Source organism: Gadus macrocephalus, chromosome 11, assembly GCF_031168955.1.
Source record: "Gadus macrocephalus chromosome 11, ASM3116895v1".
In the NCBI taxonomy this organism is placed as follows: Eukaryota; Metazoa; Chordata; class Actinopteri; order Gadiformes; family Gadidae; genus Gadus; species Gadus macrocephalus.
The window spans coordinates 18031551-18053572 of NC_082392.1; the positions used below are offsets into that span (position 1 = coordinate 18031551).

Below are 22022 nucleotides of genomic sequence, written 5' to 3' on the forward strand. Positions count from 1 at the left end.
TCGACCGCGCTCTCGCTCTTTTTAGTGTTTAAACCATTAATTATTACTTCTCGGTGTATGTTTATACGTTGACAAAAACATGCTCCATTTATGAACACCCATTATGTACAGGCCCACACCCATTAATAAAATTGCATACCACCTACATTTTTCACGCAACATTACTTAGACTTTACTTAGTCTATGCACACGCATAGACTTATCTGGGGAAAATCCCTGGGTTTCCTTGCTGTCGGTTTGTTTATTGTGTATTGTTTAAAGTCTCAGCAGATGGGACCAGCTGTTAAAAGGCCGGTTTAGAGAGAAGGCAGATTGTAAATCTCGGTGGCTTCATGCATTATACACCCATCCTCCACATAAGAAGGAATAAGTGCTCTGTCACAGATACCTATTTAATTCGAGGTCTCTCTCTCTCATCCTTAAGAAATCCATTTGATCCTACTGCTAAACGATTCCTTCTCTTATCCCCAGCAATCATTTAGTATGAGGTTCTAAGAGGGACAAAAAGCATGCTGCATGATGTTGTGATGATGGAAAACTGTCAATGTTGTTGACAAATAGTTCCTTCCCTCAGTGTCTTGATGTTGTAGTGCCAGCTTGATTTGAAATGCTTTCCATCACAAAAAAACTGTTTTTGGAAAGAAGCTTATTACTTATTCATCATTGGTTGTTTCTTAGTACCTCATGTGCATAATCATATGTGAACTAATTTGAAAGAAAGGGAGAGGATAATCCACATAATCATTCAACAAAAGAAGCAGAAAAGTTGCCTTTAATTTGTCCCGTCTATAAAGGCGATCTTCTGCCTATGTATAAGAAATTACATCTGAATTAGTCTAATACAACTCCACACACACACACACACACACACACACACACACACACACACACACACACACACACACACACACACACACACACACACACACACACACACACACACACACACACACACACACACACACAGGGGCGGCAGTAGCTCAGGTGGTACAGCGGGTTGGCGGAGTGTCCTTGAGCAAGGCACCTCACCCTCCCGACAAGTTGTCTGTCGCCTTGCATGGCTGACTCTGTGAACTGTGAACGTGTGCGTGAATGGGTGAATGGGAGGCAATATTGCAAAGCGTTTAGGGCGGCCAATGGTTAGAAAAGCGCTGTATAAAATGCATCTCATTTACCATTTACACACTGAGGCTCTTGGTCCTCTTCTCTCCCCCCTCCAGCCCCTCACCTCTCTGTCCCTGGCGGACTCACGGCTGAAGAGCGACCTGACCATCGTTCTGAACGCCCTGGGCAGCAACTCTTCCCTCACCCGGCTGGACATCAGCGGCAACGCCATGGGGGACATGGGCGCCAAGATGCTGGCCAAGGCCCTGCAGATCAACACCAAACTCCGGTAGGGCCGTGTGGGTGTGTGTGTGTTTGTGTGTGAGTGTAGGAGTGGTTGTGTGTGTGTGTGTTTGTGTGTATAGGAGTTGGTGTATGTGTGTCTAGGAGCGGGGTGTGTGTGTGTGTGTGCGGGTGTGGGTGGGTGGGTCTCTGTCTGTATCTGTTTTCAGGGATATTGAAGCAGATTGTAAGAACAAACGTTTTAATTAAGAACACAAACGTTTTAATTAAGTGCAAACCAGCATAGTTTGTTGTGCTGTGTGAAGACCATTTAGTGAAGTGTACTGAATAATTCATCCTCTTTATGATGATGAGCATTCATCCATGCTTCCTTACACACTTGATTTGTGGTGAATTGGTTTCGGCCGACGTAAGGATATCAATACATTGGCCCGTCTCTAGACAGAAAGCACTACAATATGCGTTTGATTTTCAATGCAGATCTTGGAATATGGTTTTGTATAAAAATAATAATAACAACAATATAGAATCACCCCTGCCTTTTCCTTCAAACATGGGGGATTTAGAATGTGTTCATGTGTTTGTGTTGGGCAGGATAGTGATCTGGGACAAAAACAACATCAGTCCCCAGGGCCTACAAGATGTATCACTCGCCTTAGAGAAGTAAGTATGCACACTGACTGTGTGTGTGTGTGTGTGTGTGTGTGCGTGTGCGTACACACCATTGATTCCATGCATGCATTATGTCATCGGTGTCCTGGGAAATGTCTATAGATTAAGGTGTACTTTAATAATATATGCTTTTATACCGCATCATTACATAACGGTCCATAATGTTCCAAGGGGGTTCATTATCGTGCTATGACGGGATAGCCTTTAATAGTTTGGAATCAATTTGCTACGAATCAAACATAAACAACAACGATTAAAGAGAACCAATGGAAAAAAGCCAACTGCAAAACAAACAAGCGTGGCAGAATAATACATGGATTTCAGCTGATTGAGGATATAAAAGGTATACATTATTTATGAAAATAACTAATGTTGAATCATTGTTGATAACTGTAGGATAAGCGGAAATATCCCTCTGACCTTAATGGTAAGAGGGTCAGGGCAAGGAGTGTAGACAGTGAAGAGATTGAAGGGAAAGAGGAACTCTTTCTCTTGAAGTTGCGTTTAAAAAGCATAGAAAGCAATGTAGTACCGACAATGTGAACACTGAGAGGTCAGAGAGACGAGTTAGGAGGCACAGGAGGGGGAGTGTAGATAGTCATAGACAAAGGTTAGGGGAGGAGAGTGTAGATAGTCATAGACAAAGGTTAGGGGAGGAGAGTGTAGATACTGAAGAGATTGAAGTTAATGAGGAAGACTGTTATCTCCCCACATATCGTTTCCTCTCAGCTTCTCTCTCTCTCAGAGTGCTTAAAGCTGTGTTTAAAACGCATACAAAGTAATGCAGTACAGACAATGTGAACGTCCTGCACATTGCTACTGTAGTGGCACTAAACCTTATTTATGGGACCTGGGCTGCAACTGCAGTTTTCTTTCTTCTATTTTGTTGGGGGAAAAATAAACGATGCCTAATAGTGTTGCGTCGTGATTCAATATTAATGTCACGATCATATGGATGTGAAAGTAGTCCAAATTTCTGGGTTTTTAAATAAGGTTTTAAATAATGTAGGCTGATGATGGCGATCATACCCCCACGTTGGTATGCGCGGCATTGAAGGCCAGTGCATGGAGGTCCCAGGTGGGTGAGGTGTGTAGCAGTGTAATGGGGGATGAGTTGGGACGCAGGAAGCAGCTCATCAAAGGGTCAGGGCTTCGGCTGTTGTTGACAAGATGTCCCTAGAGTTTACCGGGTGGGCACTAGACACGCATACCGCTGCCATTGAACTACCCCGGGCGTTGGTGAGTGAAGCCCAGGCCCGTCTGGGTCGGTGTCTGACGGACGGACAGACAGACTCAGTGTCCTTGCTTCTCAGACTAAACTTGCAGTCAAGGTCAGCATGTTTTTGCGCGCAGGAGGCTGTTCTGAAACTGGACCGGGGTGGATTGCGTGTGTCATTGAGTTCTAGAGAGGGGCTGGGATGGGTATAGGGGAGCGGGTGCGAGCGGCTGGCTGTTTGGGGTTTGTGTTGTTATGTGATGTGCTGTTTTGTGATGTTCTTTATGTCTTTATGTTTATGCACACATGCATACAGTGCGCGGTTCATGTAATGTGGTCATGAATCTGTGAAATGTTGATCTTGATATTTGCTGCATGACTGTTTACCTCAGACTTTGTAGTTCTTTCAGCCAACTGGTTGCAAACTGGCTAGAAACCTTCTATGCAACACATCTAAACACATTGTTATGGCATTGACTGAGATAATTATGTAGGTAATAATCTGCGCTGCATTGTCCCTGACAAATAAACTAAGAATGATAATAACATGACATAAAGTGCTCCATAGTGCTCTGTTTTCTCAGTAGAAGAAACCTGTCATTGCCCATCTGTATTAAAGCTTTATGAAATGGACTTCATTCATGTTAAAGCAACGATCCGTGAAGCTGTGTGCGTGTCACTTAATGGCCATGCGTTGTAATGCAACCATACAGAGGCAAATGCTGTGTTTCGTTTTGGATTGAATCTTCATTTTCAACATTTGTTCTGTTATTACTTTATTATTATTATAAATGAGTTCTACTCTATTGAGTTGCCATGTCTCCTCGCAATAAGATTTGGGTCAGATTATAGAGCCTGATTCTAGTATCTGTGCCCAGATCTGATTTATAAACATCAGTCTCATGTGATATTCGCTGTTTACTCCGCAGTGAAGAATGAGCTCCCCCGTGCAGTGCTCATAATGATAGTTTTCGGGGATCATTAGCCAGTAGTAGTGTGAAGAGACCCTAGAGAATAAATAGAGAACGACTGTGTGGTGCTTTATTGTTGAATACTGTCAGGGAGGCAAGAGGAGGGTAATGGGAGAGAAGAGCAGAAGAGATCATTTAAGAGAATGAGCTCCGTGTGTGAGTTGGGCTGTGTACTTGTGTGCCCGTTCTCCGTTGTGTTTGACTGGTCTCTCTGCTCCATTAGGAACTTCACCATCCGCTTCATGCCCATACCCATCATTGATGCCTCTCAGGCACTCAAGGCCAACCCAGAGAAGACCGAAGACGCCCTGTTGAAGGTTTGTGCCTTCATTGTGTTGCACAAAAGTGGGTCCCAAAATAACACTTTCTGGGGCCGAAGGCTGCAGAGCCCATTAAGCATGCCTACTTCAGATGAGATAAAGAATCCCCCTTCAGCTACCTGGCCCCTCACAAAGGGGATGCCACTCAACACGTTTTAAAAGGATGTGCCTCGTATAAAAGACCTCATCTGGGAGTGTGTGCTTCCTGCTTTTACATAACAAAACATATACACATGGGTTTCGGTGGTGGAGCAGAAATTGTGTTGGATAGGAAGTAGAAGTAGCTGGGCGTTATTTTGTCGGTATAACCCTGCAGTTTAGATTCAAGGCGTCCGTGTCGGAGAATGGGTAGCACAAATTAATTGCTTCATTCTTTGAATGGGTGATAAAACATTCAAACGAGAAGTTGAGTTTATTCCTGAAGCAGACTTTTTTTTATTATAACTTCAATCTCAAGGGCTTCAGAGTTAAAGGGAATAACCGGACGAATCTCCCTGTGTGGTTTTGGTTTATTACTGCGTAAAATCCCTTCTTGTTGTCCTCTTTGCCCTTTAGATTGAAAACTACCTGTACCGGAATCATGAAACCAGGAAGTACCTCCAAGAACAGGCCTATCGACTGCAGCAGGGCATCGTCACCACGACGACACAACAGGTAGGAGGAGCCCGCCGTGGGCCTGAGTTGTCATTGTGTCTGTTCAATATCATTTCATTGTGGTGGATTTTTTTATCCATAAAAACTACAGAAAATTCTGTCCTTATTCATATTTTTATTTTATTATTTAACCCTGTGTATGAACTAGGTATAGTGTATTTTTCGGTATATTATTATTTAACGAAATATGTCCTGCTTTTGCCTGTTCATTTTAATTTTGAAAATAAAGATTTGATTGGACAAAAATAAAAAGTTCAGAAAATGAAATGCATAATATATAATAATATAATATATAATAACAAATACAAGTACATGTGTGGTATGTGTCCTTCTCCCTGATCCCTCTTTAGTTAGTTTTTCGTGTATTTTCCTACTGAACACACACACTCATCTCCCTTCATCTGCTGATGTTTTGACAGATGATCGACCGGATCTGCGTGAAGGTGCAGGACCACCTCAACTCCCTGAGGAACTCTGAGACGGACATCGTCCTGGAGGATGTCAGGTCTGCCGAGAACTTCATCCGAGACGCCCGGAACTCCAAAACGGTGAGGAATATATTTATTACATTTTCCAAACGTACTAACACACAGACATATACAATTATGCACATCAAAATACAAACAAAGCAAATACTACAAGCAAATAATAATATAAAAAAATATATATAAATAATTACAACCTGCATTTTCTATTAGTTATGCTCGGAAATATTGCACTGCCATCATAATGGCAATCTAAGTATCAAGCAATCACCTTGATGCATTGTACCAGGTTTTAGCACATTACCATTTTCCACCTGTAGTCCCTGGGCAGGTTAGAAGAATAAATACTACAAAACTAAACAAGACACAATAGTATATAAACATGGTATTAAACATGTATCCCCTCACCTGGGATTAAGGTAAGGGGGAGAGACGGGGAGTCTTTTCCTGGTTCATTCCCTCCCCAACGCTTCGAGCCACGTGCAACCTTTAGACGAGACGCTCAATGCTCCTGATAGGCTGATAATCAACTGGAACGCCTGTCATCGCCCACTAGTGCACGGATGTTTGAGGGGAAAGCTTGGGACGTGTGGAGCATTCAGCGATTTCTCTGCAGTATTAACGAGAGAGAAATTTCAGAATCAGGGAACATGTTATTGGCAATATGGCAGGAAAATGTAAAATGAAATATCTTCTTATTTTTCTTTTGAGGGATTCATTGTAACATTTATTCTCAGTACCACACTTAAAGGTGACATATTATACCACCAGCTGTGAGTGTGATGAGGAGTTTCAAGCCGTTTTGAAAATCTGCCTCTTCTGACATTATTGGTGGCGTATCCACATAGATTGTATGACGGATGGATGAGCAACGTGTTGCTACAGTACACTGGGTAGGCTGGTAGACTGATCTATCCATTACACATCTAGGTGGACACCCAATGTCAGAAGAGGCAGATTTTCAAAACGGCTTGTAGCGGCTAATGACACTCACACCTGGTGGTATAATATGTCACATTCAATACTTGTCACTTATATCATGACTCACAGCTACGCCTGCGCGGCCAGTCTCATTCTCCTTCCTTCACCCTCCTCAGGGTGTAGGCAGGCAGCTCTGAGACCCCCCAAAGCCCACCAAGCTCGCTGTTCCCAAGATAGCCCATCTGGCTGAACTGCTGTCTAACCCTAACCTCCTCCTCCTCCTCCTCCTCCTCCTCCTCCCAGCTCCTTCCCAACCTCTACCACCTCGGAGCCGTGTCCCGGGAAGAGCTCAACAGTGCCACCGTGGGGCCTATCCAGGAGAAGCTGGAGTCCATGGCCGGGGAGGTGGCGTCCGTCATGGACGATCAGCTGCAGGTACGCTGCTGCTGCTGCTGCACTTTCAAAAGTCTCTCTCTCTCTCTCTCACTCCCTCATTCACTCACTCATTCACTCTCCCACTCACTCACTCACTCACCAACCAACCCACCCTCTCTCGCCCACTCTAACACTCACTCTCCCACTCACTCACTCTCTCTCTCCCACTCACTCACTCTCTCCCACTCATTCTCTCTCTCTCTCTCTCTCTCTCTCTCTCTCTCTCTCTCTCTCTCTCTCTCTCTCTCTCTCTCTCTCTCTATGTTTGGTATTATTATAGCGTTGACGTCTCTCCCATTGAGGACGGTCTGGGTTGACGTGGGTGTGCCTCTCCCCTCCCTCCTGCCAGGCTCTGCTGGGCTCCATGGTGGACGCGGCCGAGTCTCTGTGTCCCCACGTGATGAAGAGGAGCAGCCTCCGCCAGGACCTGCTGAAGGCCTGCACCTCCAAGATGGTGGTGCCCACCAGCTTCGTCACCAAGACGCTGCTGGAGCAGTCGGGCGTGGACATCATCAACAAGATCAGGTGTGTGTGTGTGTGTGTGTGTGTGTGTGTGTGTGTGTGTGTGTGTGTGTGTGTGTGTGTGTGTGTGTGTGTGTGTGTGTGTGTGTGCGTGCCCCATCCTCCACCTAGGTCCTACACTGGGCTCCTCCAGACATGGGACAGAGGGTATGGGTTTTGCAAAATAGGATCCGCTATAAGAACTATGCTACTTGCATTGGATTGCTGTTCTCAGTTTGTCTATGAGCACCGTCTGTCCCTATCAAATAAACCATCAATAAATAAAGGACGGAGGACGGGGGTGTTGGAAAGCCGTTTCATATGAAGTTGCACATAATGTTGGTCATCATGGTGGTCTACTGTATGTTGCCATGCCATTCTTCCTGAGTGTGTGTGGTGACGGCTGGTTGAACCTGTTGCGCATTGATTGCTCAATGTGCAACAGGTGTGCAGCCTCACCCAGCCCCAGAGTCCAATCAGTGTGATTTGGGCCAGGTGACACTGCTTCAACCAGCCTTCATCCACACACACACACCCACACACACACACACACGCGCTCCCACAATACGGTTCGATTCAATTGAACGTTTGATTCAATCTTCCCCTTCTCCTCGTCTGAAACTTGTGTTCAGTGAGGTGAAGCTGAGCTTGGCGTCCTTCCTGTCCGACCGCATCGTGGACGAGATCCTGGAAGCTCTGTCCAGCTCACAACATACTCTGGTATGTTTGTTTTTTTTGAAGATATACTCTAACCCAGCTCTCTCTCTCCGACATCATGTGTCTGTACAGCTGACCGGTGTGATTGCGCTGTTTACGTTCCCCACATCACGGGGGAAGTGTCTCTCTCATTCCCCACATCTCGACCTGTTCCCTCTGGCTCCATGGCTTCTTGTCCTCCATTACCTTTCATACTCCTCCATCACTTGTTATCCATTTTCTCGGTTCTTTTCTCCCCCCCCTATGTGTTCAGCCCCCCTCCCACACTCCTTCTTGCTCTCTCAATTAATCATGTCTCTCCGTTTGCAACATACCAAAAATAACAAAATAAAAATATTTAACACCAATTAATATTATTCTCTCTCCCCCCCCCCCCCTCGCTCTCTCTGTCTCTTACTCTCTCCGTCTCCCTCTCCGTCTCCCGCTTACTGTCTCTACCCCCCCACTCTCTATCTGTCTCTGTCTCTCCTCTTCCCTCCCCCCCCCCCCCCCCCCCCTCCCAGGCGGACCACCTGGTGCGTCGGGGCCGGCCCCTGCTGCAGCAGGGCTCCCTGGACCTGGACGTCCCAGAGGAGCGGGTCCCTAAGAGGGCGTCCATGGAGATCCTGGAGGGCGAGCGACTGGACGACCTCGAGTGCATGGTAGGCAGTGTGGGGCGGGGCTTACTGTGTGTGTCAGTTAGGTCCTTTAGTGTCCCAAAGGGGATCATTGTTTCAGGGAAGCATACATTTAAAAAGGCACAACGTAGTGTAGCAACACTGTGTAGCAAACAGATAACAAATCAACTCTCTTCCAACATAAACAGATAACAGATAAACCCTCATCCCACATATACCACAGAAAAACGTATCGAAACATATAGACAGCAGCAATCATGACCCCCCACATGATAGATAACAAACCCTCTCACCACGGAAAAACATGTAGACATGTAGGAATAAACATGACATGGACAATATACAGTGATGAAAAATCTACATATTTTTGTTCAGTGCTATGATGGCTGAGGGGACAAAACTTATTTTAAAATTAGAGCGCATGTTTGCGCGCAAAATTCAATAATATGCGTCAATGAAATGCCATAGGCTGTTTGCTGCTAGCGAGTGAAGTGCTCTGTGATCTGTTCTGGTTGACTGCACCTCCCTCTGTATGAAGCCATTTCAATTCTAGACCACTCCCAGCTCATTCCTGACCAATCAGGGCATCTCTTCCGTGACTGGTTGGTGGAATCCTTCTTGCCTGTCAATCAAATTCATTCACATGGCGCTTTCATAGCTCCACCATGTTGCATGAATACAACACCTCTCAATGGTGGCCACATTTTGGGAGGGAGAGGTTGTTTTTGGGATTGTTTATTTTCAAAAGTGTGTCCTCTTTTAGCCCGGGAGCCAGACCAATCTGCAAGCTTATGTTTATTTTCTCTGAAATGTTTGTCTGGCCCCTCCTCTTGTTCAAATCTGAGGCATTTGAACAACAAAGATTGCTGCCACTGATGTGTAACACATTTCATTGCTCTGATTGGTTGTGCAGCTGCACATGTCGATGACGTCCCTTGGAAATTTAAAATGAAAGGTTTATTTGTGGATTGTTCCAGAGATATCAGGCCAGCTCTCTTCTGCTCTCTCTTCAAAACTCTTACCTTAACTTACCTAAAGCACCTTAAGTATTGAATATAATATTGTTCAGGGTCTACACTGCCACACCAGCTCCCTCTGATGAACAAACTATGTAATGGCTCATCGCAAAGAACAAAGCTTTTAATTTAGACCTTGTGGACAGTATCAATAGCTGTATACATCAAGGACCTTTTTTTTTTAATAGATATATTTTTTGGAATATTCAATGTACAGATATAAGAATGTTTAATTCATAAGGCAAAATTTAGAGTTAGAAACCTAAAGCCTAGGTACATGAAAAACTAGAGCATATACTCTGGGGACCGTATGCACAGCAGAACATCTGTTGTGTTGACATGCACACGCACATACACACACGAAGATGTGTGACCCCATCTGTTAGTTTTGTTTGCGCATATGAATGACTAATGAGCTAGCAGTTGGATCCTGGTGACTTTGTAAGTATGCGGGTGTGTCCGTCTGTCTTATTTATTCTGAGACTAGTGACATGGACAACTAATACAATTTGGATTTAATTTCCCGTGGGGGGGAAAAGGGCACAAGCTATCTTTTTTTAATATATTCTCAAGTAGTTGGTAGAAGAAAAGTTGTAAGTTTTTAAAATGATAAGGAGTGGCAGTACATGTCAATGGTTCACCTTAACCCATCTCACCCAGTCCATACTCTGGCCTCTTGATTTTGTGACCTTTTCTTTTCAAATGCTGCTATGGCTGTCTCTCTGCCCGCTCTTCCTCTTTCTCTCCTTGATCTGTTCCTCGGTTCTTACGGTGTGTTCGTTCTTTCTCTCTTTTTTTCATTCTGTTCTTCCTGTCCTCATCTCTGTCAACCTTCTCCTTGCCGTCATGAAGACTCTGTGCTGCACCAGCGTAAGTATCTCTGGGCACGCTTTCTTTCCCTCTCTTGCTCTCTTTGGCTCTCTCCCTTTCTCTCACTTTCTCCATCCATCATGTTAGTGTATTTGTTAATAGTACATTAGGTTAACCCGCAGAATAGGAACAACATGACAAAATAGTAGGAATGGTGTTCCTGTTCACTCTTGCAATATGGTTCTGCTGGTTTCCTACCTCTTTCTCTGTAGTCCGTATTGCCATCCCTGTTTCACTCGGCCCTCATCTCTCTCTTGCTTCCTCACTCTATTTCTCTGCTCCATCCGTCCCCATGTCACCTCCTCAACTGCTGCCCTCTGATTGGTTCACTTGTCCGTTCCAGTACAAGCGTTGCCTTTGTTGCCGTGTGGTATTGCGTTTGGTTTGGCCTCGCGTGGTACACTGCTTTAACCCTGAGGACCTGATCGAATATAGACCCTCATGTCACTGTTTATGTCCTCGCTGCTGCTTCACCGACTCACGCTTGTGTGCCCGCTCATCCATTTGCCTTGGCTAGGACGTGTTGTCCGTTTTGGAGGGAAGGAGTATGTTGGGTCGTGTTTTAAAAGCACATTACTTGTTCATGGATGTGCACAGCTGTGTGGTGGTGATGATGCACGGTGTTCCTCACACAGTGTGCATCATTGGTGCAAATTTGCTTGACGAAGCACAAATTTGAGACCATTTGTGTTGTGCTCTCATTTGATCGTGTTATTGTGTTTTTATTTGTGTTTTGTGATGTCAGAATGACGTCCTCGCGCTTGTCCAATGAGATGCTGCACAATATAAGTTCAGTTCATGAAGTGCTGGTTTCCTGATAATAAGTGTTACACGCTGTCTGATACAGCTTAACCCAGCCCTTTTAAGAGTATTTAACAGTATCCTCGTCGACAGAGTAGTGAATATAATATTAATATCCTTATTTTATCATTCAGAATCTGATGCAACTGTTACAAGCCAAGGTATAGAGTCATTCATTTTCTGTGACTTAAGTTCATGCCATTTTAAATGGAAGCGTTATCCTCATTAATTAATGGCCAGTTGTCCATTATGGAAATGGGCACGATGTTTCATAAATCAGATACATTAGATGCGTATAATATTCAGGGAATGTATTTACAGCTCTATGACGTGACCGAGTTATCGATATCCAGTCTAACCCCCTCTCCCCGACCCCTTGTGTTTCTAGATGACCCCTAAATCCAAGAGGAAAAGCATCCACAGCCGAATGCTGCGGCCGGTGTCCCGTGCCTTCGGTGAGGGCTCCCCTCCACTCCTCAGCGTTCCAACCCACCAGTGCCCCCTTCACAGCGTCCTACACCACCAGCGCCCCCTTCACAGCGTCCTACACCACCAGCGCCCCCTTCACAGCGTCCTACACCACCAGCGCCCCCTTCACAGCGTCCTACACCACCAGTGCCCCCTTCACAGCGTCCTACACCACCAGTGCCCCCTTCACAGCGTCCTACACCACCAGTGCCCCCTTCACAGCGTCCTACACCACCAGTGCCCCCTTCACAGCGTCCTACACCACCAGTGCCCCCTTCACAGCGTCCTACACCACCAGTGCCCCCTTCACAGCGTCCTACACCACCAGTGCCCCCTTCACAGCGTCCTACACCACCAGTGCCCCCTTCACAGCGTCCTACACCACCAGTGCCCCCTTCACAGCGTCCTACACCACCAGTGCCCCCTTCACAGCGTCCTACACCACCAGTGCCCCCTTCACAGCGTCCTACACCACCAGTGCCCCCTTCACAGCGTCCTACACCACCAGCGCCCCCTTCATAGCGTCCTACACCACCAGTGCCCCCTTCACAGCGTCCTACACCACCAGTGCCCCCTTCACAGCGTCCTACACCACCAGTGCCCCCTTCACAGCGTCCTACACCACCAGTGCCCCCTTCACAGCGTCCTACACCACCAGTGCCCCCTTCACAGCGTCCTACACCACCAGCGCCCCCTTCATAGCGTCCTACCCTATCAGTGCCCCCTTTACAGCGTGAAGGGGGCACGCTCAAGTCAATCACACACACTGACAATCTCAAAAAACACTATCGGTACCTGACAGACATTGCATACAATCACCTCTTCATTCATAACTGTTTACGTACTGCAATAGCATACCAGTGTTGTGTATGTGTATTACTGCTGTGCTATTACATTAAATCATGTTGTATCTTTTGCTGCACCTCTGGCACTGCCACTTCTTCATTTCACTGTATACACTTAAATGCATGTTACAAATATAACTCATGACTCTCCGCAAACAGTTGTCCCGTCCCATCTCCCTGCGACCCCTAGCCCCATCCGGTCACCCCCTGACCTCCCAGCGTGTCTCCCCTCACAGAGATGGAGTTCGACCTGGACAAGGCCCTGGAGGACGTCCCCGTGCACATGGAGGACGCGCCCGCCTCGGCCCAGGCCCCGCCCGCCGCCGCCTCGCACAAACACGACAAGCGTCCGTCGGGCGCCATGGGCGAGCTGCCGTCGCAGGAGGCAAAGAAGCTGCAGCACTTCACCAAGCTGCGGCCGCGCCGCAACAAGAAGCTGCCCTCCACTAAGATACCCGTAGGTGGACCGACGGGAACCAGGGGCTACTGAGGGGCGTCGTCTTTCAACTTTACCCTGCCGCCGATTGGATTAGCCTCAGCCAATCGGGTCGCAAGTTTCCGTGAACGTTAACGGTGTGAGTGTGAATAGCCGTTACAAGCCGTTTGGAAAATATGCCTCTTCTGACAAGTGGGCGTGTCCACCTAGATGGCTGACGGATAGATGAGCAACGTTTGCTGCAGTCAACTGCTGGTTGACTGATCTAACCAGCACACATCTAGGTGGACGCGCCCACTTGTGATGTCAGAAGAGGCAGATTTTTAAAACGGTTTGTAACGACTAATCACTCTCACAATTGGTGGTATAATATGGGACCTTAACGTTTTTTCCTGTCGATCGTGGTATGTTTTACGCTGCGCACTGCTGGCGATCCATGAGGATCGCTCAGGCGATGCATAGATTAATGTATCCGAAACATGGTTTGATGGTTGAAGGGAACGGGATGACCACTTTAGGAACGACCCAGGCGTCAACATTGGGGTTACGTTAACTCATTGGGGTTGACGCTGTTCTTCTCCTCGTGTCCGACAGCAAACGGGCCGGGCCCCGGCTCAGGACGGCGAGCAGAACGGCCTCATGGGACGCGTGGACGAGGGCGTGGACGAGTTCTTCTCCAAGAAGGTGGCCAAGATGGACTCCAAGTAAGAGTTGTTGCTTTTCGATTGATTTTATTTTGGTTTTCCATTTTAGATTTGTCCCCTGGCCTCTTTTCTGTGTGCACCATCCTTTACTTTAGCTTTTATGATGTGCGCCTATGGAATTCAATTCCTGAACACATAAAAAGTGCCCCAACTGTTCCCATTTTTAAAACTAGACTCAAGACTAAACTGTTTTAAGTTGCTTTTTGATAACTGCCAACTTTGTTTTATGCCCTTTTACCTAATTTATAAATGTATACCCTCTGATTTCTTACTTTATATATTTATTTGTTTGTATTTTTACACTATGATTACTCTATGATTATTTATGCTTACACTTGCCTTTTTTGATTCTATATTTTATTGTTTGTTTTTATTATTATCATAGCTTTCGTTCAGCACATTGAGTTTCACTTGTCTATGAAATGGGCTCTATAAATAAACTTGCTTACTTAATGGGTCGAATCCCTTCCTTCCATCTCTCAGGCGTGCTTTGAAGAGCTCCGACTCCCAGGACGGAGAGAAGAAGAAGAGTAAGGGCTTCCTCAACCTCATCAAATCACGCACGTCCAAATCGGATAAATCCGACAAGTCAGAGAAGTCTGAGAAGAGCCAAGCGTCTCCCCAGGCCTCGGCTTCTGGGTCTCCCGCCGCCACCCCCCCTATCCCTGAGGAACCCGCCTCCCCGAAGATGGGCCTTAAGAGCCCCCCACTGGAGCACAAGTCCAGGTAGGGACGGACCACGAGGACGTCCTATTGGTTCTCTACTCATGGCTGTCCTATTGGTGCTCTCCTCTGTCTGTCCTATTGGTTCGCTACTCCTGCCTCTCCTATTGGTTCTCTTCTCCTCCCTGTCCTATTGGTTCTCTACTCCTGTCTGTCCTATTGGTTCGCTACTCCGGCCTCTCCTATTGGTTCTCTTCTCATGCCTGTCCTATTGGTTCTCTTCTCCTCCCTCTCCCATTGGTTCTCTTCTCATGCCTGTTCTATTGGTTCTCTCCTCCTCCCTCTCCTATTGGTTCTTTTCTCATGCCTGTCCTTTTGGTTCTCCTGTCTGTCCTATCGGTTCTCTTCTCATGCCTGTTTTAAAGTGATGGTTAAAGTTGTGTACGCCTTTTGCTCAGTGGCAAAATCATTGGCCAAATCTGTCTATTTTAACACGGTTAAGCCTAACTGATTTTTTTTTTATTATCAATATTCAATCTAGGATGAGGGTTATCAAACGTGACCTTGATAGGGCTGTATCAACAACTGGTTTGTGCACATTTCATCAGGCACCTACTAAACTAAATGATTGTGGTGACAACCGTAGTTTAGGAAAACGATTGCAATGACGTCATCGGCAACACACCCAGACTGGGGTCACGGTCCGACCCACTCCCAACACTAGTGATCCACCGACATATCAGCCGGACCATATTATCTGCTTTTATTTTTTTTTTTTTGGCATGATTTACAGACTTCCTATTTTAAATTTAGACATGTAACATTTGTTATCATCATTGTGTAACTTTTATGTTGTAAATTGAGGGAGCAAATATCAACATCAAAAAAAATATCTGTATCGGCATCGGCCCTAAAGAAACCCATATCGGTCGGTCTTTACCCAACACCGCCCGCCTCCCCCCCACCCTTCAGGGAGTCCCGGGACGCCAACACCCGCTCCCAGCACACGGACTACAGCAGCAGCTCGGACCGCTCGGAGGAGCTGCGCACCCCCGACTCCATGGACGAGCCCTGGGAGGGGGGGTCCGACGGCCGGGCCAGCCCGCTGGGGGGCCGGCGCTACCCCGGGGTGCAGGTGATGGGCTGTGGCCTGCTGGCCGAGATGAAGGCCAAGCAGGAGAGGAGAGCCCACAAGGTGAGGGCTGGATGGCTGAGGGGGAGGGGGAGGGGGAGGGGGGGAGGCCCGGTCCCGCCCACCAGCACCCGGTCCCGCCCACCACCCTGTACCTCCCATTTATTTGGATATGATTAATTTAGTTTCAGTTTTTTCGTTGGGTGTTCTTCTATTCTTGAAGTTTTTTTAATTGTTTGTAAAAAAATAAATAATAATCATATCCCTTCCTTAACCTTGCCGATGTATCAGAAGAATATGCTTCTTACAAACATTAAAAAAAACAAGAATATGGAACCGAAACATATCGGAAGAATATATTTCTACTTATTCTAAGTCGCTTTGGACAAAAGCGTCTGCTAAATGCCCTAAATGTAATGTAAGAAAGTCCTTGTGTGTGCAAACGTGCATGGCAATAAGCCTCTTTATGTTTGCATCAGTGATGGAGGTGTCCAATCCACACTGAAGGACATTTCTCAGTGTAGCATTGTGAAAAGCCAGGTTATTCTTTTTTTGTGAATAGATTTCAGCAAACTTTTGCAAAGGGTCCAAAACAAACTAAATTTGTGCGTCTGGTTGTTCACTGGAATACTCTTGTTACCGCTCTTTTTTTTTTAAATCGTCTTAATTCATGTACATTTGAATTGTTTGTCCCTTCTCACCCAGTCGTCCAGCCCAGACAGACCCGACAGCAACTCGACAGGTATTTCAACCATTCTTCACCCAGTATATGCCTTTACACTCTCAAATAATACAATTGTAACGGTAGTAAATATCATGACATGTTTTTATTCAAGACAAGACGGCTTTATTCATGTAGCACGTTTCATACACGAGACGGACTCAAAGTGCTTCACGTAAAAACATTGTCATAAAATAATGGATAAGTAAAAGAAAAACATATGCAAAGTAAAAAAAAAAGAATAAAATAGATAGAAAATGGAGGCAAAGTTAAAAAAACATTTTACCAAGTGCAATGTATTGGGCACTCATAAGGTCACTGATGCTCAAATACATTAGTTTATGTTCCACTGGGGTGAGAAGTGATCTGAACACAGTGTCCCCCCCCCCCCAGCCAAGCCCCCGGCCCCCCAGGCCCCCGACAGCCGACCGGCCCCCGCCTCCAAACCGGAGCCCGCCCCCTCCGGGCCCCCGGAGAAGACTGGCCCCGCCCCCCGGGGCGAGACCAAGGCGGAGGCGGCAGGCCCCCCCCGCCTCCGGGCCACCTCCTCGCCGACCCCCGGCGGGAGCCCCAAGCCCCCCGTGCCTCAGGGGACCAAGCCCGTCCTGGGGGCCCGGCCCAGCATCGCACTGAAGCCACGGACCCCCAGCAGCAGGAGCATCGGTAGGTCACCCTCACTAACCTCACCCTCACTAACCTCACCCTCACTAACCTCACCCTCACTAACCTCACCCTCACTAACCTCACCCTCACTAACCTCACCCTCACTAACCTCACCCTCACTAACCTCACCCTCACTAACCTCACCCTCACTAACCTCACCCTCACTAACTTCACCCTCACTAACCTCACCCTCACTAACCTCACCCTCACTAACCTCACCCTCACTAACCTCACCCTCACTAACCTCACCCTCACCTCACCCTCACTAACCTCACCCTCACTAACCTCACCCTCACTAACCTCACCCTCACTAACCTCACCCTCACTAACCTCACCCTCACTAACCTCACCCTCACTAACCTCACCCTCACTAACCTCACCCTCACTAACCCTCCCTCACTAACCTCACCCTCACTAACCTCACCCTCACTAACCTCACCCTCACTAACCTCACCCTCACTAACCTCACCCTCACTAACCTCACCCTCACTAACCTCACCCTCACTAACCCACCCTCACTAACTCACCCTCACTAACCTCACCCTCACTAACCTCACCCTCACTAACCTCACCCTCACTAACCTCACCCTCACTAACCTCACCCTCACTAACCTCACCCTCACTAACCTCACCCTCACTAACCTCACCCTCACTAACTCACCCTCACTGACCTCACCCTCAATGACCTCACCCTCAATGACCTCACCCTCACTAACCTCACCCTCACTAACCTCAACCTCACTAACCTCACCCTCAATGACCTCACCCTCACTAACCTCACCCTCACTAACCTCACCCTCACTCACCTCGCCCTCAATGACCTCACCCTCAATGACCTCACCCTCACTAACCTCACCCTCACTAACCTCACCCTCACTAACCTCGCCCTCAATGACCTCACCCTCACTAACTCACCCTCACTAACCTCACCCTCACTAACCTCGCCCTCAATGACCTCACCCTCACTAACCTCACCCTCACTAATTTCACCCTCACTAGCTGCCTCCTCAAGTAGTAGCATCCTTAGTGGACTAATGATGCTACTACTTTACCTTCAGTATTATGGCACCTCAAATTCACCATTTCTCATCAAAGGATACAGCTTTCTATCGTTAAATGTTACTTTAATATATTACATTTAAAATTGAATTGAATCTAAAGCTACTATTGATATTTTCCAAATTTTTCCAAAAACGGCTGTCATGATCAATTCAATCCAAGACATGACCTGACCTGGTTGTTCTTCCCTCTCTCCCTGGCGTTAGACGACCCCTCAGACTCCCCGAGAGCTTCTCCTAAGGTTGCCATTCTCCCATCCGGCCTCAAGAGGGCGCTCTCGGACAAGGAGAAAGACGGCAGCTCCAAGGAGGGGGGTGCCTTCAACCAGACAGCTGCACAGGATGGTGAGTCACTAATGCCCTTATATGGAAGAAGAGCTGTCCTGACAGCCAGCCCGAACTCCTTTCACTCATAAGGCCTGGGAAGTCTGCCTATTGAGGGTGTCGTCTGTCAACATTACTTTGATGCCGATTGGACTAGCTTTAACCAATCGGGTCGTGAGTGTCTTATATACACACCATTGGCGAATGTTAATCGCTAAGATTTTTGCTGAGGACAATTTTTCACATTCAAATAAAACCACAAAATACAGCATACACATCATTATATTAGTTATGCCTTCGCTGATTGGCCAAGTTATTATGTATATAGCTTATGAAGCACTTTGAGCACTGGGAAAAGCGCTATATAAAATTGATCTATTATTTTATATATATATATATATATTCTGTGCCGAGCTGCACGGGTTGGGCTAGTTTCTGACTAATATCTTGAAGCAAATCAGAGGTGCACTTGGATAACGTTTTCTTCCTTAGCTTATCTGCTTTTCTCTCATTCCCTCTCAGAGAAAGACTCGCCACCCCAAAGCACTATCTCCGGCGGCGATCCAAGTGTGACCAAGGACGCCCCCCCCACCGAAAAGGCAGTGGAGCCCAAGTCATGTGACTCCAAGGGGAAAGGCGAAAAGAACTTAATCTTACCCTAACCGAAGAACACAAAATCCCCCGATGACGCCGAGTGATCAGCTGATGGGACAGTGGGACAGATGTCTCCTTTTGGTATTTTTCATCTATAAAAAAGAAAAGTGGGGTTGGCCGAAGGGTCAGTCGGGGGACGGACAAATCGACCGCGTTGGCAAGAGCTTGTTCGGCTAAGCTTTGACCCCGCTGACCGCCAGAGCAGCGAGACAAACTGTGATTTCTTACGTAGCATATTCCTAACGCAACGGAAGGACGTGCCACGCGCTTCAACCTGACTCTCTTCCGGGAGTAAGCGCTTTCAGGTTTTACAGAACTGTTGGCCCGATTTCCATTCACACCGTTCACTTGCTAGCCTAACCAAACCAAACTCCTTCCTTTAGGCCAATGTGTGTGTGTGTGGAGCGTATGCTAGTCTAACTCGAGGAGGTTAACGCAATAGCCCAGTTCTAGCCGCGGCCTGTCCCAGGGACCAATGGTAACGATAACAGAATCACTGTACTGTACTTGAACTCTGAATACATGATTTAACTAATACACCGTCACCTTACTATCTTGTCCTTACTTTTGCAAACAATACATGCAATACTTTACTCTTTGTTTTGTCATCCCTGTGTAGGGGGATTTCTCAAGCCAATATGCAATTCACTTTACTTGAAATTACTGGATAGTTGAAAAAATGTTTGGTTGATTTAGCTCGCCTGACGTCATCGGATTCAAAAATGATGTCAGTTTCTTTGCCAGATCATCGATCTGCAAATAACTTTTTACTTCCCTGATTTGCCACTCCAAACATTGTGGCTCGCATTCACTCACTCACTCACTCACTCTGCATGGAAGTGACTTGGATTCCGTGCTGCGTTGCTTTCCCTTATAACCCATCAGTCTGGCTACAGAACTGTTAATCTATCACACTGTGCTCGGCACAATACACTGTGCAAGAGACTATCTTTTCTGTTTTCCTGCTAACAGTGTATTGGCTGGCAGAGAAACAATAAATAATAAACAAATAGAATACATTTTATAACGCGTGTCTCGTTAAGAGGACGGGCATTCATGTCCGTCATGACAGCGATTCCTGCATGTGTGCTTTAGGCTGTGAGCCGTACACGCAACTGCTCCTGAATGTCGCTGCAATGTGGGTCTCAAGACACTCGTCCGTGTCTGCTAGAATGTGTAGCGCTATTTGGTCTATTGCATTTTGGCATTAAAGATGGAAGGCTCACAAAGGTTTTTCACAAAGCCTGTAAATGATTTAAGCAGCAGACGGAGACATTGCTTCTACAGGTATTTCAACAGGTTTTGCCTCCCAACAGGGAACACGTTTCCGAAGTCACAGGTTTTTTTTAAACTGATTGTCGTTTTTGGCGTGGACACTGAAATAATCCAATAAACCAAGGCTTTCTCGGAAGCTGAGGTATCGCTAGCTTTCATCTCTGACTGGTTACTGAGGTTTTTCTGACTTTCGTACACATTTATTGGATGAATCAATAAAACGGGCATGACAAAAGCCGTTGTATTCTCTGTGGTGAATTCAGGTCACATTTGCTCTTGAAATTATGTATAGAACTCAAGGATTTAGTTTCCGTTAAATCAATGGTGAAGCACGCTAGTTCACTCTTCATATGTTGCCTTCAACATGTCTACAGTCAGTGTTTGGAGAATCACAGCATCAAATAGTCTGGTTATATTTTAAGGTACAAGGAACAACAAACACATGCAACTATATAATTTAATGGTTTGACTAATGGTATTTTCGAGCAGAATTTCCTTTTTGCTCCGTTTGTCAAATGTACTTTAGTGTTGGTCCATGTTTTTTGAATAAGGTGGAATTTGGGGATGTTAAAAATGAACTTAAATGCTCATTGTGGACTTCTTTAGTCTTATAGAGAAACACCGTCTGAAGAGATACAAGTCGGTTAAGATTTACTCTTGGACCCCCGGGGTGATAAAAGAAAAGGTTTCCCACAGGCGTCTTCCATTCCCTTGATTGCTTTCGCCTGCACATGCTTCAGTTATGTAGGGATAGCAGCGGCCATCTTTCTGTGTGTGTGTGTGTGCGCGTGTGTGTGTGTGTGTGTGTGCGCGATAGAGAGACTGCACGACAGGACTGAGTTGTATTGTAGGTTTACATATGTGTTTTTCATACATGCGGGTATGTGTGGAGACATGGATGTGTAGTATATGCACAAGTGATGGAAAAGTACACTGTGATATGTTCACACACCTTTGTGGTGACAGCAAATCAAGTTTTGGTACTAAGTAAACTACTATACTACAGATTTGTATGTAACTTATTTTGGGAGGGGGGGGGGGGGGGGTTGGGGGTGGCAAACGACAAGTCGGTGGTGTCTTCATTTTTTCTTGTTTTGCATGTAAATAGTCTGTGATGCAGACGATAGATCTTTGTGCATATTACTTTGTCATACAACGTAATCAATTGATTCAATCAAATGTTCTTGTGCCATGAAAAGAAAAGGTTTGATTCATGTTTTAATCGTATGAAATGATTATTTCGTATTTGTTTCGGATGAATATTCCATCTTATCATCCCGTTCGCAGTCTTGTTTGTACGTAGATGTAGGTTGATTTCCTGATAAGTTAACGTGTCTTATGGCTCTATTATGTCATTCTACTGGTGTTGAACAGTGCTCTGTGTGAATACTAATACAAACATTAAAAGATTTTTGCAGGCTTTGAAACAAAATCAAACACCCGCCGTGTATTATCTTGTGTCATCTCAAGGGGCTCCAAGGGACCTGCATGCAGTGCTTTAACCTCGCCACTAGAGGGTGTAATCAAAGTCCCAGC

The 22022-nt window shown here is 46.2% G+C and overlaps 1 protein-coding gene across 4 annotated transcripts in view; it reads left to right on the plus strand.

The window, feature by feature from the left end:
* The window catches only part of LOC132467755 (F-actin-uncapping protein LRRC16A-like), a 69997-nt gene extending 48074 nt beyond the window's left edge, over positions 1-21923 (plus strand). For 2 of the 4 annotated variants that reach the window (XM_060065290.1, XM_060065291.1), the window contains 19 exons: positions 1221-1393; positions 1942-2010; positions 4430-4523; positions 5082-5180; positions 5600-5728; positions 6890-7021; positions 7371-7546; positions 8155-8242; positions 8743-8880; positions 10725-10742; positions 11932-11998; positions 13093-13313; positions 13887-13996; positions 14480-14722; positions 15632-15854; positions 16497-16533; positions 16906-17175; positions 18441-18578; positions 19080-21923. In XM_060065290.1, coding sequence (XP_059921273.1) covers positions 1221-1393; positions 1942-2010; positions 4430-4523; positions 5082-5180; positions 5600-5728; positions 6890-7021; positions 7371-7546; positions 8155-8242; positions 8743-8880; positions 10725-10742; positions 11932-11998; positions 13093-13313; positions 13887-13996; positions 14480-14722; positions 15632-15854; positions 16497-16533; positions 16906-17175; positions 18441-18578; positions 19080-19219 — 2565 coding nt within the window. In that variant the 3' untranslated portion in view covers positions 19220-21923. The remainder of the gene's footprint in view (positions 1-1220; positions 1394-1941; positions 2011-4429; positions 4524-5081; positions 5181-5599; positions 5729-6889; positions 7022-7370; positions 7547-8154; positions 8243-8742; positions 8881-10724; positions 10743-11931; positions 11999-13092; positions 13314-13886; positions 13997-14479; positions 14723-15631; positions 15855-16496; positions 16534-16905; positions 17176-18440; positions 18579-19079) is intronic. The other 2 variants (XM_060065293.1, XM_060065294.1) reach the window with 1 other exon arrangement.
* The last annotated feature ends 99 nt before the right edge of the window (positions 21924-22022 follow it).